The sequence below is a fragment of the Hyaena hyaena genome, unplaced genomic scaffold (assembly GCF_003009895.1).
Source record: "Hyaena hyaena isolate Hyena2069 unplaced genomic scaffold, ASM300989v1 scaffold_77, whole genome shotgun sequence".
Lineage (NCBI taxonomy): Eukaryota > Metazoa > Chordata > Mammalia > Carnivora > Hyaenidae > Hyaena > Hyaena hyaena.
This window is the reverse complement of record NW_024080708.1, coordinates 1902787-1918845: the sequence shown is the minus strand read 5'-3', so window position 1 is coordinate 1918845 and position 16059 is coordinate 1902787. Positions and strand designations below refer to the sequence as shown.

Below are 16059 nucleotides of genomic sequence, written 5' to 3'. Positions count from 1 at the left end.
TACAACAATTGAAAAGGGGTAAGACTTTAGTGCCTGCCTTCCAACCCTCAGGTCTTCTAGTTGCCATCTTAAAACTTGTCTTTTATCTTTCCAAGGTCAAGGAAAGGTAAAAGTTAATTATTGATATTCTTCAAAGGTGCCAAAGGTGAAATGGGTATGATGGGACCTCCAGGACCACCAGGACCTTTGGGAATTCCTGGCAGGAGTGGTGTTCCTGGTCACAAAGGTAATATTCACAGTTGGCTGGCAGATGCATGTAAGAGAGAAAACTTAACATCTTTTATGTCAATACAGAACATTTTTATTTGGCTGCTTTAAAATGAGCAATGCTTGCTTGTATATTCTTTTTTAAATGTTTAAATGTTTATTCATTTATTTATTTTGAGCAAGAGAGTACGTGTGTGCATGCAAGTGGGAGAGGGGCAGAGAGATAGAGAGAGAGAGAGTCCCAAGCAGGCTCCATGCTGGGCTCTGTCCCATGAGAACCGTGAAATCATGACCTGAGCCAAAATCGAGTCAGATGCTCCACCAACTGAGCCACTAGGCGCCCCACTTGTGTTTCTGTTTGTATGTGACATGACATTTAAATAGGTTCTGTGAGACATGGTAAATGATCAGCTCAAAATAACAAAATACAGGGATTAAATTTTCATTTTGTAAATAATTTCTATACTTGTAAAAAAGAACCCCAGAAAATATAGCAAGTGTTATTTGAGTATAAAAATGTGTGTGAATTCAAGTTATTCATAGACAGTAACTATGGTGCATAAGTGTTTGGATTGTCAGTGGCCTACCAAACTATGGAACATATAAATAATCTTTATATGCATTAATCCTGGAAGAATTAATCTGATCTGTTGTCCTCCCCACATATGTCGGTTTTAGGTGATGATGGTTTGCAGGGGCCACCAGGACCTCCTGGCCCTGTAGGAGAAAAAGGTGTTAAAGGAGAACCTGGCCTTCCAGGCCCTCCTGGACCAATGGATCCAAATCTGCTGGGCTCAAAAGGAGAGAAGGGGGACCCTGGCTTACCAGGTGAGTGAATGTATTTATTTGTGAATCTGTTTACTGGTATATCTAAAGTTTAATTTTCAATAGCATGAAAAGTGACTTGTAGTGTAGGAGTCACCAACAAAAGGCACTTAAATGTATCAAATTTTGGTAATGAAAATTTTCACCTGATTTGTACTATTTTGGTGATCAACTTTTATTTAAGTATTTTGTTTGTAGTTTAATCTATCACAACCTATGAACTCTTAAAATTTTTAATGTTTTATTTATTTTTGAGAGAGAGAGAGAGAGACAGCATGAGCAGGGAAGGGTCACAGAGAGAGGGAAACACAGAATCTGAAGCAGGCTCCAGGCTCTAAGCTGTCAGCACAGAGCCCGGCGCGGGGCTCAAACCCACGGACCATGAGATCATGACCTAAGCCGAAGTCAGGTGCTTAACCGACTGAGCCATCCAGGTGTCCCTGAACCTATGAACTCTTAAAATAGACGTAAGGTAGTCACCTTCAGGCTTTCCACAAAGTAGTACAGGATGTGGTTGAGAGAAATGGCCAGAATCACTTGGAAAACAGATTTTAGTGCTTGGGAAATTTGCTGGTCCTTTAATTTTTTTCCCCATGAAACCAGATGGGGATGAGTGGTACATTGTTGCCCCACAGTGTTTTGATATCCATATCATACTTGGCTCTAAATGCAGTTCATTGTTATTCTGCCTTGGTAGAATGAACAAGTATTGGACGATAGAGAGCCAATTTCATCCCTGGGGGAAGTTGCTGAAAGTAGGTTTGGGGAACAACTGTGTTACTATTGTTATTTTATTAGAAACATATATGAAATATAACATTGACTTTTTAAATACAAAATTCTTTTTTCGTTTCACAAAACTATAACATACAGCAAGGCATCAGAAAATGTAGATAGGCACAAATCAATAAATAAAGTACTTACAATCCAATTTATATAGAATAGCCTTTCAAACAACACAGAACTTTTAAACTAGCTATGTTTATTTGCAGCTTATAGTAAAGTTTGTGGCTCTTTTTGTGTTGTAACCATTAATATTGTCAGTCCATGTGAGTGTGTGTGTGTACACAGATATTATGTTTCCCTATGAGCAGGACTTGGTGGGATTTTTTTTCTAAAAAAAGAGTTTAAGACATTACTATAGTTTTATATATTGTCACAAAAGAGGCAGAGCTGCATAATTTGTTGTGTTGCTAAAATGAGATATCTTTCTTGAATGACTCTTTATAAGACTTCTCTTTCAATTATACCTTCTATAAAATAGAAGCAATTATGCCTTTTATAAAATAGAAGCAGTAAACTCTATTATAATATAATAGGGTTCTTAAAGATAGTTGTAGAATCTAAGAGATAGCCTAAAGATGATCTGCCCCAATTCCTTCATTTTACAGTGTAAGAAACTGAGGCCCAAACAGGAAAGTGACTCAGTTAATGAGTACATTGATTTCTTAATGGTAGCTCAATAAAGAGTGGAGGAGTTTAGTATGCATCCAGTCCTATTGGTTCATACTATTTCAGAATATCACGGGTTCCTGTATTTCATTCATAGCTCAGAATTTGGGTTGCTTGCCTTGTCACATTATTTTTATAGTTAAAATTTTAAATTTTAATTAATAAAATTTATTTTATTTAAATCCTAGTTGGTTAACATATAGTATAATATTGGTTTCAGGAGTAGAATTTATTGATTCATCGCTTACATATAACACCCGATGCTCATCCCAACAGGTGCCCTCCTTAATACCCATCACCCATTTAGCATCAACCTAACTTGTCTTCCTTCTACTCATCCTTGAAAGGTATTCCTGGAGTTTCTGGGCCAAAAGGTTACCAGGGTTTGCCTGGAGATCCAGGGCAACCTGGACTGAGTGGACAACCTGGATTACCAGGGCCATCAGGTAAGTAATGATAGATCACCTCTAGGAAAGGAATGACTGATTCTAAACCCTAAAATAGTTATTATGTATTTATCATATGTGATAATGTTTTGGATCTAATCATGACAATATGCTTGGGAAGCTACTGAGATTTGGAGCTATTTTTTAGCAAAAATGTTGCCATTCGGCCCAAGTGTCAACTGACAAGATTTGTAAGATAATTTTCTGCTCAGTTTCTTCTTTTTGTGGTGGTAAGGATGTATACAGAATTGGAACTATATCCAAATAAGGCACTGTGTTTTATCTACATATATTACAACATGTGTAAATGAGATAGTTATCTGGTAGACGCTGAGAAATTTACCTTTTTTTAGTTTTTGCCTTCAGACAAGTCAATCATTAAACCATGTAAAGGTGACTGCTGATTCTATTTTTTTAAAGTTTCTAAGGTTGGACGTTTCACAACTTACCTTAGTAGTCTGTTTCAGCATGAGTCACCCTCAGAATCCACATGGATTTTTTCCTTATTTCTAATAAAACTCTTTCTTGCTGCTTCTTAAGCCACTTTCTTTAGTTAGGTCCCTAAGGAATAAGGAACAGCTTGTGTCCATCCTCATAATGGTCCTTCAGGTCAGGTATTCTGCTCTAGACTCTGTACTATGTTGCCTTGATATGGTTGGAAAGAGATATTTTCTTCCTATTCACATTTTCTATATTCTCTTCCCCGAGTTGGAAGTCAGTGTGGAAGAAAAAGAAAAGAAAAAAATGTTTAAAGCAACATTGTGGACCTTAAAAAATACCTAGGTAACACCACACAGCTTATGCACCTAAACTCTAGGAGAATGTCTAAACACAGCAGCCAGGTCTGTTGGGTGACAGTACAATACCTCTCAACCAATATTCATCTATCCCTGGGTTCATGAAGTGGGAGTATGTATAAAATCAGACTTACATGGGAAAGCCACTTCTGAATCTTTTAAAAGCAGACTTCATTATATTGGACTTATCTGTGATAATTACAGTAAAGGTGCTTACACCACATACAACAAATAAGACTTCATTTACAATCGGAAATGTTTTAGGGCAAAACACGAGATGTCCTGGTAAAATGTTTGCATTTTTAAAACGAATTTCTATTAGGAGACCTCTATTACTATGATTATATTGTAATATGTTCTAAGGAGATTTCCTCAGTGTCTCTTGCTTGTTTTATGCTGAGTTATATCTGTGGAACTTAATCATATATTAAGAATTTGATCCATCCAATCCCATGCTTGCATTATAATTAACAACTCGCTCCAAGAAACCAGGCAACCTCAATATTGCTGACTTATCTTAATTTAACCAATTTGAATTTTCTAGGTCCTAAAGGTAACCCTGGTCTCCCTGGGAAGCCAGGACTTACAGGACCTCCTGGACTTAAAGGAAGCATTGGTGATATGGGATTTCCAGGTGAGTGACGAAAGTCTCCCAAATATTCAATCTCATCAGTGGAAGATGGCTTTGGAAGATTTGTTATCAAAATAGAGACCAGGTGTTAATAAAATCAAACTAGGCAATAACTAAGGTAATCAGTGGATAGAGCTCTCCAATCAAACAAATATTTGAAGTGAGAAATAAGGAACAGAGTTTTAGAAACATTAAGAGTAAGAATCCACAAAAGCATACGTTTTCGCTAGCTTTCACTTAAACTTCCTTGAAAAGTAGGCTTTTAAATAACCCTAGTTGTAAAGGATTATTTTTAACTCAGAATTTGCAGAATTTAAAAGAATTTTTTTCCCTTGGTCATATGCATTATAGATATGCCATGAATAAAGAATATTTTGTGAAAAATGCATGTTACATGTTTTCAACAGGCCCTCAGGGTTTTAAAGGGTCTCCTGGACTTCCTGGAGTTCCTGGACAACCTGGCAACCCAGGATTACCTGGACAGAAAGGAGAGAAAGGTGATCCTGGTATTTCAGGCATTGGTCTTCCAGGTCTTCCTGGCCCAAAGGTAATTCTACTCCAGACATATGCCTGAGCAGATGTGATTTTTTTTTTTTAAATACTGTGCTCATTCCTAATTCTTCATTAAACAAACTATAGAATGACATGGTATATTCTAGAAACTCATTCCTCCTGTTTTCTCTTAGATTGTAAGGAGATAAGTTTTAAGGTTTGTAGCCAATCCAAAAAGAGGGAGAAGTCCTTCTGATTTATTTGTTTTCCCTCTGTCTTAATCTCTGAGTATATTTCAGTAAACCAAAGGCATATTTCTGCCTGGCTTTGGCTTTCTTTTCTCCTTTTAGTGACAGAATTGATCTGTATCCTAATATTATTATAAACTAATATGAAGCGACTTATAAACAAAGTAGCTTAAGCAATTAATGAAAGTGCTGAGTATTCCTAACTGCATATCTGAGGTAGTTCTCTTAAAACAGTTTTACATGCCCCTCTATGCCTCTAGTCAGTGTAAAAAACTTTGTTAGTGTTTCTCCACCAATCAAATTTAGGACATGTTTTAGAATCATTAGACTCCATGAATATTTGATAGTTTCGCCAGCAGAGATGTATCCATTGTCTATTATATATGTTATAGATATTTTCTCCTAGTCAGTTGTTTGTCTTATAATATTGTTTAATCATTCAGTCAGACTATAAAGCTAGGAAGTATTAGAAAAAGAATGGTGTTACTAAACTTGCATGGAATTAATGAAAATTCCCACTGAGATAAGAATTTACTGAATAATGATTTTTTTCCTTTTAAGCTGTCCTTTTTATTTTTTAATTAAAATTTTTTATCTTATTTTTAATTTTAATTCCAGTATGATTACATACAATGTTATATTAGTTTCAAGTGTACAGTGTAGTGATTCAACATTTCCATACAACACCCCATGCTCATCACAAGTGCCCTCCTTAATCCCTGTCACGTATTTAACCCATCCCCTCACGTACCTCCTCTCTGGTAAATATCTGGTTGTTCTCTATATTTGAAAGTCTGTTTCTTGCTTTGTCCCTCTCTCTCTCTCGTTCATTGATTTTACTCATGTGAAATTTGATCATTCCTTTTTAATAGTATACAAAAAGGTTTTAGTTTGATTGTATAGTCAATCAACTTATTGTAAGAGATAATCAAGAGAAATCTCTGCATATTAACTGTAGATTAACAGTGTAAAGTCTATTGAAATGATTCTAATTTTGGGGGCACCTTGGTAGCTTAGTCGGTTGGGCGTCCGACTTTCGCTTAGGTCATGATCTCGCAGTTTGTGGGTTCGGCCCCACGTCGGGCTCTGTGCTGACTGCCAGCTCAGAGCCTGGAGCCTGTTTCAGTCTGTGACTCCCTCTCTCTCTGACCCTCCCCTGCTCACGCTGTCTCTCTCTCTCTCCTAGAAATGGATAAAACATTTAAAAAAAAATAAAAAATTAAAACAATGATTCTAATCTTTTTTCTGTTCTATTTAAATTTTACCAGCAATACATGACCACATTAAAAAAGAATAATAATACAGACATATCAAGGGCAAAAGTGAAAATATCCTTCAGAACATATCTTCTTTATTCCATTCCCTTCCCTATAGAAATTCACTGATAATAGTTAGTATGTAAATTTGAATTGCTTGCTATTTTTTTCTTAATTTTTTAGTGTTTATTTATTTTTGAGAGAGAAACAGAACATGAGTGGGAGAGGGGCAGAGAGAGAAAGAGACACAGAATCTGAAGCAGGCTCCAGGCTCTGAGCTGTCAGCACAGAGCCCGATGCAGGGCCTGAAACCACGGACCATGAGATCATGACCTGAGCTGAAGTCAGATGCTTAACTGACTGAGCCACCAGGCGCCCCTTGCTATATATTTCTTATGTATACATACAAAATTTTGTTTTGTGTTTTTGTACATATATTGTATGTGTGTAGAATCATAGAATACATGCTATTCTATATTTGCCTTATCATTTATATCTTTTAATTTTTCTTTTTAAATATATATTAGACAATTTTCTTTGTCATTGTACATTATTTTATATTTGCATGATATTCTATTGTTGCAAATAATATCATAATGAATATTCTTAGACATATCTGTGGACACATGTACAATTATTTATACTGTATAGATTCCTGAAAGTGCAGTGTCTGGGACAAAAGATAAGTACACTTACATTTTTGTCTTTTAAAGTTTTTATATTAATGATAACCAATAAATTTGATTTTAAGAAATCAAGCATTATGAAACAGTATAAAATGAGAAGTCCTTTTTCTACACATTTACATACCTGAAATTCATAGCTCTTCCATAAGGTAACTATTTTTAGTAGTCTTTCAAAAAAGACTTTAAGTACATGTAAGCATGTATATATGATAGGTATTTCATCAATTTTATTTTATTTTAAAATTATTTTTAATGTTCATTTATTTTGGAGAGAGACAGACAGACAATGTGAGTGGGGAAGGGGCAGAGAGAGCAGGAGACACAGAATCTGAAGCAGGCTCCAGGCTATCAGCTGTCAGCTATCAGCACAGAGCCCAACGTGGGGTCGAACTCATGGACTGTAAGATCATGACCTGAGCCCAAGTTGGACCCTCAATGGACCAGGCTCACCGGTATTTCATCAATTTTAAGACTCAATTTTTTACATTCAAAATCTCTGATGTTGAGGTGCATCTTACAATGGAAAGCATCTTACAATTATAATTAGAAGCATTTTTCCTCAACTACTGATTCATGAAATGATACTGCATCTTCCAAATGCAGGTATCTTCTATTTTATTGACACACAAAATATCAGACCATGTATCTGCTCTGGACCAAGCTATCATAACTTAGTAAATTTTAGCAAACTCTATCAGCCCATAAATAAATGCCTCATTATTTTTCCCAATTATGTGGTATTTTGTGTGTGGGTTAACCATAAATAGTTTAACCTATTATGAATATTGAAATGTTTCTATATCTTCATGATTACAAACATATATTGCTATGAAGATTCTTATCCACGTCTCACGTACATATCTTAATATTATTGGGTAAATATTACTATAGGATAAATTCTGAGTAGAGTTGTGGGAACCTATCACACACACACACACACACACACACACACACACATATATATATACATATATATATATATATATGCCTTTGTAATGTTGATAGTTACTAACTTTTCTCTTAAATATCTCTACTCCTTTATACTGTCTTGATCAGTGTAAGAAATTTTCTATTTTCTCTTCATTTTACAAATATTGGGTACTATCAGTCATTCTAATTTTGTCAGTTTAAAAGGTGAAAAGTAGGGGTGCCTGGGTGGCTCAGTTGGTTGGATGTCCAACTTCGGCTCAGGTCATTATCTCACGGTTCATGGGTTCAAGCGCCACGTTGGGCTCTATGCTGATAGCTAGCTCAGAGCCTGGAGCCTGCTTTGGATTTTGTGTCTCCCTCTCTATGACCCTCTCCTGCTCACGCTGTCTCTCTCTCTCTCTCTCTCTCTCTCTCTCTCTCAGAAATAAATTAAAAAACATTAAAAATTAAAAAAAATTTTAAAGGTGAAAAGTAGAGTATCATTGTTGAAATTTAAATTTTCATAATTAGAAATGAGATTTCTTATGCTTATGTCTCCTCTACAAATTGTCTATTCATGCTCTTGCCTCATTTTTAGAAAGGGATTTGGTTATGTATTTCCTATTCACTGATGCAAGTACTTTATAAAGATGTGTCCATTGTCTATTATATGTATTGCAAATATTTTCTCCCAGTCATTTGTTTGTCTTATAACCCTGTTTACTGTGCATTTATCATGTAGAGTTTAAAGTTTTTACATAGGCAATTGTTATACTCATTTATTCATCCATTCAAAAAATACCTATTGAGTGTTTATGAGGTGCTAGGTACTGTTTTAGGTGCTAGAGATAGAAAATGAATGAAAGAAAACTCACTGCCTGCATGGAACTGATACCTAGACAATAACCAAATCAGTTTATAGTGTGTTAGAAGGTATGGCAAAAGTTAAGTGAGGCTTGGGTATAGGAATTGCTGAAAATTGTTACATTTTGAAATAAAGTAGTAAGGGAAAGCTGTTCTGATTAACAGTTGATCAAGTGACATGCAGTGAGGGAATGAGTCATTCAAAGACTCTGAGGTGGGAGCATACCTGACATGTATGAGGTACATAAATGTGGCTAGAGTAGATTAAGCAGACGGAATGAGGTGAAAATAAATAGGTGATGAGACCAGGTTGGTAATGGAAGATAGATTATCTAGAGCCTTGTGGATCATAGTAAGAGATTTTACTCCAGAGTGAAATGGGGAGTGACTGGAAGGAGTAACATGATTATACCAAATTTTTAAAATATATCATAGCTCCTACTTTGGAACCAGATCATAGAGGAATAAGAATGAATTCAGTGAGACCAGTTATAACACTATTAAAATAATAGTGGATCCAGGTCAAGCCAGAAAGATCTGCTTATAGAATATGAGAGGAGAGATATCATGGATGACTCAAGTTTTCTTCCTGAGCTAATGGGACAGTGGAGTTGCTACATACTGAGATAGGAGAGATGTGGGGAAGCAGATTTAGTAGGGAAGCAGATTAGGTGGGAAAGATCAGAAGCATAATCTTCTAATTGTTATAAAAACTTCTATATACTAATATTATAAAAATAGACCTATGTCTTTTCTTCCATACCTTCATGATTTTGTTCTCTATATTTGCATCTTTAATCCATTGGCTTTTCCCATATGTTGTATGAAGTGAGGAAGTAACTTCATTTTTTCCAAATTAGATATCCAGATAACCCGACTCCATTTGTTACAGACTCCATTCTTTACTCATTGATTTGAAATTCCATTTAATTTTTTTCTAAATTTTTCCTATATATTTTTTGCTGGGCTAAGCAAATATTAACATTTATATGATGGAACCAAATTACCATAACTTGTCTTGAAATTATAATGAATGTCAGCAGAAAAACATGTTTCAGTTGGCAAATGTCCATAGTATATTCAACTCTACATGCAAGAGGCTAACTTTTAGTTTCTTTCTCTATGAAGCCTTCAAGAAAATTCTAAACTAAATTTGGATACTTGAAGAGCTGATAAAACAAAGAAATCATGCATTGAGTAGCCTATTGTTATTTTATCATATAATGGTGATGCATTAAAAAATAAGATTTTATAGCTCATTTCTACTAGATGAAGGCAGTCCGTCGCACAATTCTGATAGCACAAATTTGTTACCATAATTTATTTAAATGACATGAGTCCATAACAACATGGTTCAAATTCAAGTTACCATGGTCTATTAGCTTTTCAATCCATCACTCCATAAATCACTATATAAATAACAGTTATGTATCATGATCAGTGAATAATTATTTCACTTCTTTCAAACTGAATCAGTGATTAGTCCCTGTGAATCTGTTATTCCCTTAATGCCCTGGTAACAAAACATGTAGTGGTGTTGCTTCTTTGCCTCTCATTGATAAACCAATGAAATTTTAAAAAGATGGATACTCAAAAGAGAAAAGTAACCAACAGAGATGAAAGTGTAACAAAAAAAAAAGGAAAGTGGTAACACTGAAAGTGACATTTAAATCTAATGTAAGTAGAGTTACAGATGCAATAGCCAACTATAAAAATGTTGACGCTGGCATCATTGACAGATTTTAGACTTTAGAGGTGAGAGACTTTAGAGGTGTAGACAAGGAAGTTAGTGAAAGAACACTTAGCAATATGTGACTTTTCTCTTTACACGTATAGCTTACATGAAGAGAGATTTTAAACTTGTAAGAAAAGGTCATGAAGCAATCATATTTTTCTCATTAATTATTAAAATCTCGTTACATGGTTTCAGCTTGCATCTTCATTTTTATTGTTCCATACTATTGTGCAAAGTGAGGACTACCTATATTATAAAGAAAGGGTAGAATTAAAGTTTTAGGAGACATGATAGTATTATGGGAGATGTGAAGCATAAGAAAGAATTCTATAATTAGTGAGTTGTTAAGAAACAAGGATAGTGGTGGGGCAGCACAACATGGAGGTAGAAGAAGATCCTGAACATAACTCTTCTCATGGACACGATAAGTCTATAACTACATAGGGAACAGTTAATTCCCTCTGAAAAAGACCTGAAAACCAGCCGAACAGCTTCCTTCACAACAAATAGTAAAAGGGCCACATCAGCAGGTAGCAGAGGCAGAGATATGGACTCATGCAAAACCCCGCCCCTGCCATGGTGACCCACAATCAGAAGGAATCTGCAAATCTGGTGCTTCTCCATGAGGAGTGAGGAGTTCATGCCCCACATCAAGCACACTAAACCCTGGGACCTGTAACAGAGAGACAATTCTCTAAAACACTTGGCTTTGAAAACCAAAGGAGCTTACATCCAAAGGGCTATGGGGAACTGAGATACATTTCTTAAAGGATTTGCGTGCAGACTCACTCACCTTAGGAACCAGTGAAAAGGCAGTAGTTTGGAAAATGTCTGCACTATGTGTGAAGGAGATACATTTGCTAATATTAAAACATCTACCAGAGGGGCAGGAGCATAGTGGAACTCTCTCCAGGATTGAAAGTGGTGACAGCCACTATTTTTGTACTCTCCCTCTGCCTTGATAGTACTGGCAAGTGTGACGCAGCCCTGTACTCTCCCATTGCCCCACTAAAGACAGCAGGCAAGCACCAGCCCTAGATTCTCCTTCAGACCTGCAAAAATCAAGAGTCACACACTAGTTCTGTGCTCTTCAATGGCCCCCACAAAAACCTGCAGGTGCACACAGCCCATAGTGGGGTCACTCCTTAGTCATCTGGCTCTGGTGGCCAGGAGGCTTGCATTCTTGAATCCCACAAGACTAATAATCAGACAGTTCTTGGCATACTACCATCCCCAAGAGCATTACACAGACAGCAGACTAAACGAAACCCCCAGTCTGTCTGTGAGACAAGTCTATTTACTTGTCTTGGAGCTTCAGCCTGAGGGGCAGACTTAAAGTTTGCCATACATCTGTGGGCACCTTTATGGCTCAATCAGTTAGGTGTCTGATTTCAGCTCAGGCCATGATCTCACAGCTCATGAGTTCGAGCCCTATGCAGGGCTCTGTGCTGACAGCTCAGAGCCTGGACCCTGCTTCAGATTCTGTTTCTCCCTCTCTCTCTGCCCCTCCCCTGCTCATGCTGTCTCTCTCTCGAGCTCTCTCTCAAAAATAAAATAAAATAAACGTTAAAAAAAAGTTTCCCATACGTCTGGAGGCTTACAGGGGTGCTCTCAAGGAATGTAGGCTAGAGGATGCCATCTTTGCATTCTTCCTCAGCCTTGCTACAGCTTGCTGGTACCTCTCAGAAAGGATCTGATACATTTGTCTGAAGCCCTAATTTTTGCAACACCTCCAGATCCACCTGGTCTGCTGGCCAGCAGGGTTTACTATTGCAGTATCACAGGACTATAAATATTTGTGTACTTTTTAAGCTGCTGCCTGAAGATATGGCTTCCAGTCAGCCTGAAACTAGGTGCTGACTTAAGATTCCTCCTTTTAGAACACTGACAGGTCTTGACACACCATTAGCAGCCAGTACATGTCAAGAGTAAATTAGGCTGCTTAGACAGTTACAAAGGTTTGAGAGACAACAAAGAACAAGGGCTAAGGTTGACTAATGAGTTGTATCTTTTACACAAGCTACTCCTTCAAGACTGGCAGAAGTAGCTGTTTTGCTGAAGAATACAAAAACAGAATTGAGGGGCGCCTGGGTGGCTCAGTCAGTTAAGCGTCCGACTTCGGCTCAGGTCATGATCTCATGGTTCATGAGTTTGAGCCCTGCGTCAGGCTCTGTGCTGACAGCTAACTCAGAGCCTGGAGCCTGCTTCAGATTCTGTATCTCCCTCTTTCTCTGACCCTCCCCTGCTCATGCTGTTTCTCTCTTTCTCTCTCAGAAATTAAAAAAAGAAAAGAAAAGAAAACAGAATTGAAAAATATACAGGAGGGATTGAACAGCAGACTACATGAAGCAGAAGAAAGTGATCTAGAAGACAGGGCAGTGGAACTCAACCAAAGAGAACATTAAAAAGGAAAAAAATATATTGAAAAGTAAAGATGGCTTAAGGAAAATATGAGACAACATAAATCTCAATAGTATTTGCAGTATAGGGGTCCCAGTAGGAGAAGAGAGAGAGAGAAAGGAGAAGAAAAATTTTTTAAAGAAATGATGGCTGAAAACCTTCCCAATCTAAGGAAAGAAACATTCAGATCAAGAAAACCCACAGAAGCCCAAGTAAGATGAACCCAAAAAGATCAATACTAAGACACATTATAATAAAATAGTCAAAAGTTAAAGAGAGAATCTTAAAAGCAACAAAGGGAAAAACAATAAGACTGTAAGCAGATTTTTCAGCAGAAGTTTTGTAGGATAGAAGGGACTGGAACAATTCAAAATCCTAAAAGGAAGAAACTTCCAAACAAGAATATCCTCCCCAGAAAAGTTAGCATTCAGAGTTGAAGGAGAGATAAAGACTTTTCCAAACAATCAAAAGCTAAAAGAGTTCATCACCACTAAACTGACCTAGGAGATATTGAAAAGGGACATCTTTAAGCTGAAAAGAAAGTGCATTAATTAGTGACAAGAAAATATATGAATGTATAAATCTCAAAGGTAAAAATAAATACATAATAAAGGGAGTGGATTAATTACTTACATATCTAGTATGAAAGTTAGAAGACAAAGTAGTAAAAATAACTTTACAATAATCAGTTAAGGGATGTGTAAAATGAGGAAATGTAAAATGTGATATCAAAAACATAAAATGAGGGGGGGAGTAAAAATGTAGTTTTGAAATGTGTTCAAACTTAAGTTGCTGTCACCTTAAAATAGATTTTAGTATATCTAGGTTGTTATATGTGCACTTCATGGTAACCACAATGCAAAAACCTATAATAGAGAAACAAAAGATAATAAGAAAGGAATATAATCATAACACTGAAGAAAGTCACCAAACCACAACAGAAGAGAGCAAAAGAAGAAAGGAACAGTGAGGAACTACAAAGCAGCCAGAAAACAATTAACAAAATGACAATAAGTGTATACCTATCAATAATTACTTTAAGTGTAAATAGACTAAATTCTTCAATCAAAAGACATTGTGTGATGATTTTTAAAAAGATCTAGTTATGGCTCCTGAGTGGCTCAGTTGATTAGGTGTCTGATTCTTGATTTAAGCTCAGGTCATGATCTTATGGTTCATGAGATCGAACCCTGTGTCAGGCTCTGTGCTAACAGTGCAGAGGCTGCTTAGGATTCTCAATCAATCACCCTCTCTCTGCCCCTTCCCCACTTTCTTGCTCTCTCTCTCAAATAATAAACTTTTATAAATAAATAAAGTACCCAGTTATATGCTACCTATAGGAAATTCACTTCATGTGTAAGGACACACACAGATGGAAAATAAAGGGATGGAAAAAAGATATTCCACACAAATGGAAACCAAAAGAAAGCTAGAGTAGCTATACTTCTATCACACAAAATAGACTTCATTTTTTTATCTTTTTTATTTGTTTACTATAGTTTATTGTCAAGTTGGTTTCCATATAACACCCAGTGCTCATCCCAGAAGTGCCTACCTCTATGCCCATCACCTATTTTCCCCTCTCCCTCACCCCCCATTAACCTTCAGGTTGTTCTCAGTATTTAAGAATCTCTTATGGTTTGCCTCCCCCTCTCTCCGTAACTGTTTTTTCCCCTTCCCCTCCCCCATGGTCTTCTGTTAAGTTTCTCCTGATTGACATATGAGTAGACTTTAAAAAACAGATAGTATTAAAAGACAGGGGCATTACATAATGATAAAGGGACCACTCTAACAAGAGGATATAATATTTGTAAATATTTATGCACACAACATAAAGCACCTAAATAAATAAAGCAAATATTAACAAACCTAAAGGGAGAAATTGATAGCAATATAATAATAGTAGGGGACTTCAGTATCCCACTTACATCAGTAGATAGATTTTCCAGACAGAAAATCGATAAGGAAACGTCTACCTTAAATGACACATTAGGCCAAATGAACTTAATATATACAGAACTTTCCATACCAAAGCAGCAGAATATACATTCTTCTCAAATGCACATGGAACATTCTCCAAGGTAGTTCATATGTTGGGCTACAAAACGAATCTCAGTAAGTTTAAGAAGATTTGGGGCGCCTGAGCAGCTCAGTCGGTTGAGCGACCGACTTCGGCTCAGGTCATGATCTCATGGTTTGTGGGTTACAGCCCTGTATCAGGCTCTGTGCTGACAGCTCAGAGCCTGGAGCCTATCTTCGGATTCTGTGTTTCCCTCTTTCTCTGACCCTCCCCTGCTCATGCTGTCTTTCTCTGTCTCAAAAATAAATAAAACATTAAAAAAATTTTAAGAAGAATCATATCAAGCATCTTTTCTGACTACAGTGGCATGGAATTAGAAATCAATTACAACAAGACAATGGAAACAACACACATAAGTGGAGATTAAACAACATGCTACTGAACAACCAGTAAGCCAATGAAGAAATCAAAGAAGAAATAAAAATATCTTGAGAAAAATCAAAATGGAAATACAGCTTACCAGAGTCTATGATGTGAAGGAAAAGCTGTTCTAAAGGAAAGTTCATAGTGATACAGGCCTACCTCAAGAAACAAGAAAAATCTCAAACTAGATTTACACCTAAAGGAACTAAAAGAAGAAAAACAAATACAGGTTAAAATTAGTAGAAGGAAGGAAATTTAAAAGGTCAAAGTGCAAGTAAATAAAATAGAGACTAAAAGACAAAAAAGATCAGTGAAACTAAGCTGGTTCTTTGAAAAGATAAGCAAAATTGACAAACCTTTAGCTAGACTCACCAGGAGAGGGCTCAAATGAATAAATTAACTCAATAAAATCAGAAATGAAAGAGAAGGATTTACAACTGATACCACAGAAATACAAAAGATCATAAAAGACTATTATGAACAATTATATGTCAACAAATTAGAGAGCCTAGAAGCAATGAATAAATTCCTAGAAATATACAGTCTTCCCAGACTGAATCATGAAGGAATAGAAAATCTGCATAAACCAATTACTAGTAAAAAGATTGAATCAGAAATCAAAAAGAAAGAAAAGAAAGTTTCCCAGTAAAGAAAAGTCCAGAGCTAGA

General features: G+C 36.3%; 1 protein-coding gene across 2 annotated transcripts in view; it reads left to right on the top strand.

The window, feature by feature from the left end:
• COL4A5 (collagen type IV alpha 5 chain) overlaps positions 1–16059 on the top strand; it is a 230249-nt gene that overhangs the window by 176594 nt on the left and 37596 nt on the right. For both annotated transcript variants that reach the window (XM_039233533.1, XM_039233532.1), the window contains exons 32-36: positions 137–226; positions 886–1035; positions 2832–2930; positions 4272–4361; positions 4766–4905. In XM_039233533.1, coding sequence (XP_039089464.1) covers positions 137–226; positions 886–1035; positions 2832–2930; positions 4272–4361; positions 4766–4905 — 569 coding nt within the window. The remainder of the gene's footprint in view (positions 1–136; positions 227–885; positions 1036–2831; positions 2931–4271; positions 4362–4765; positions 4906–16059) is intronic.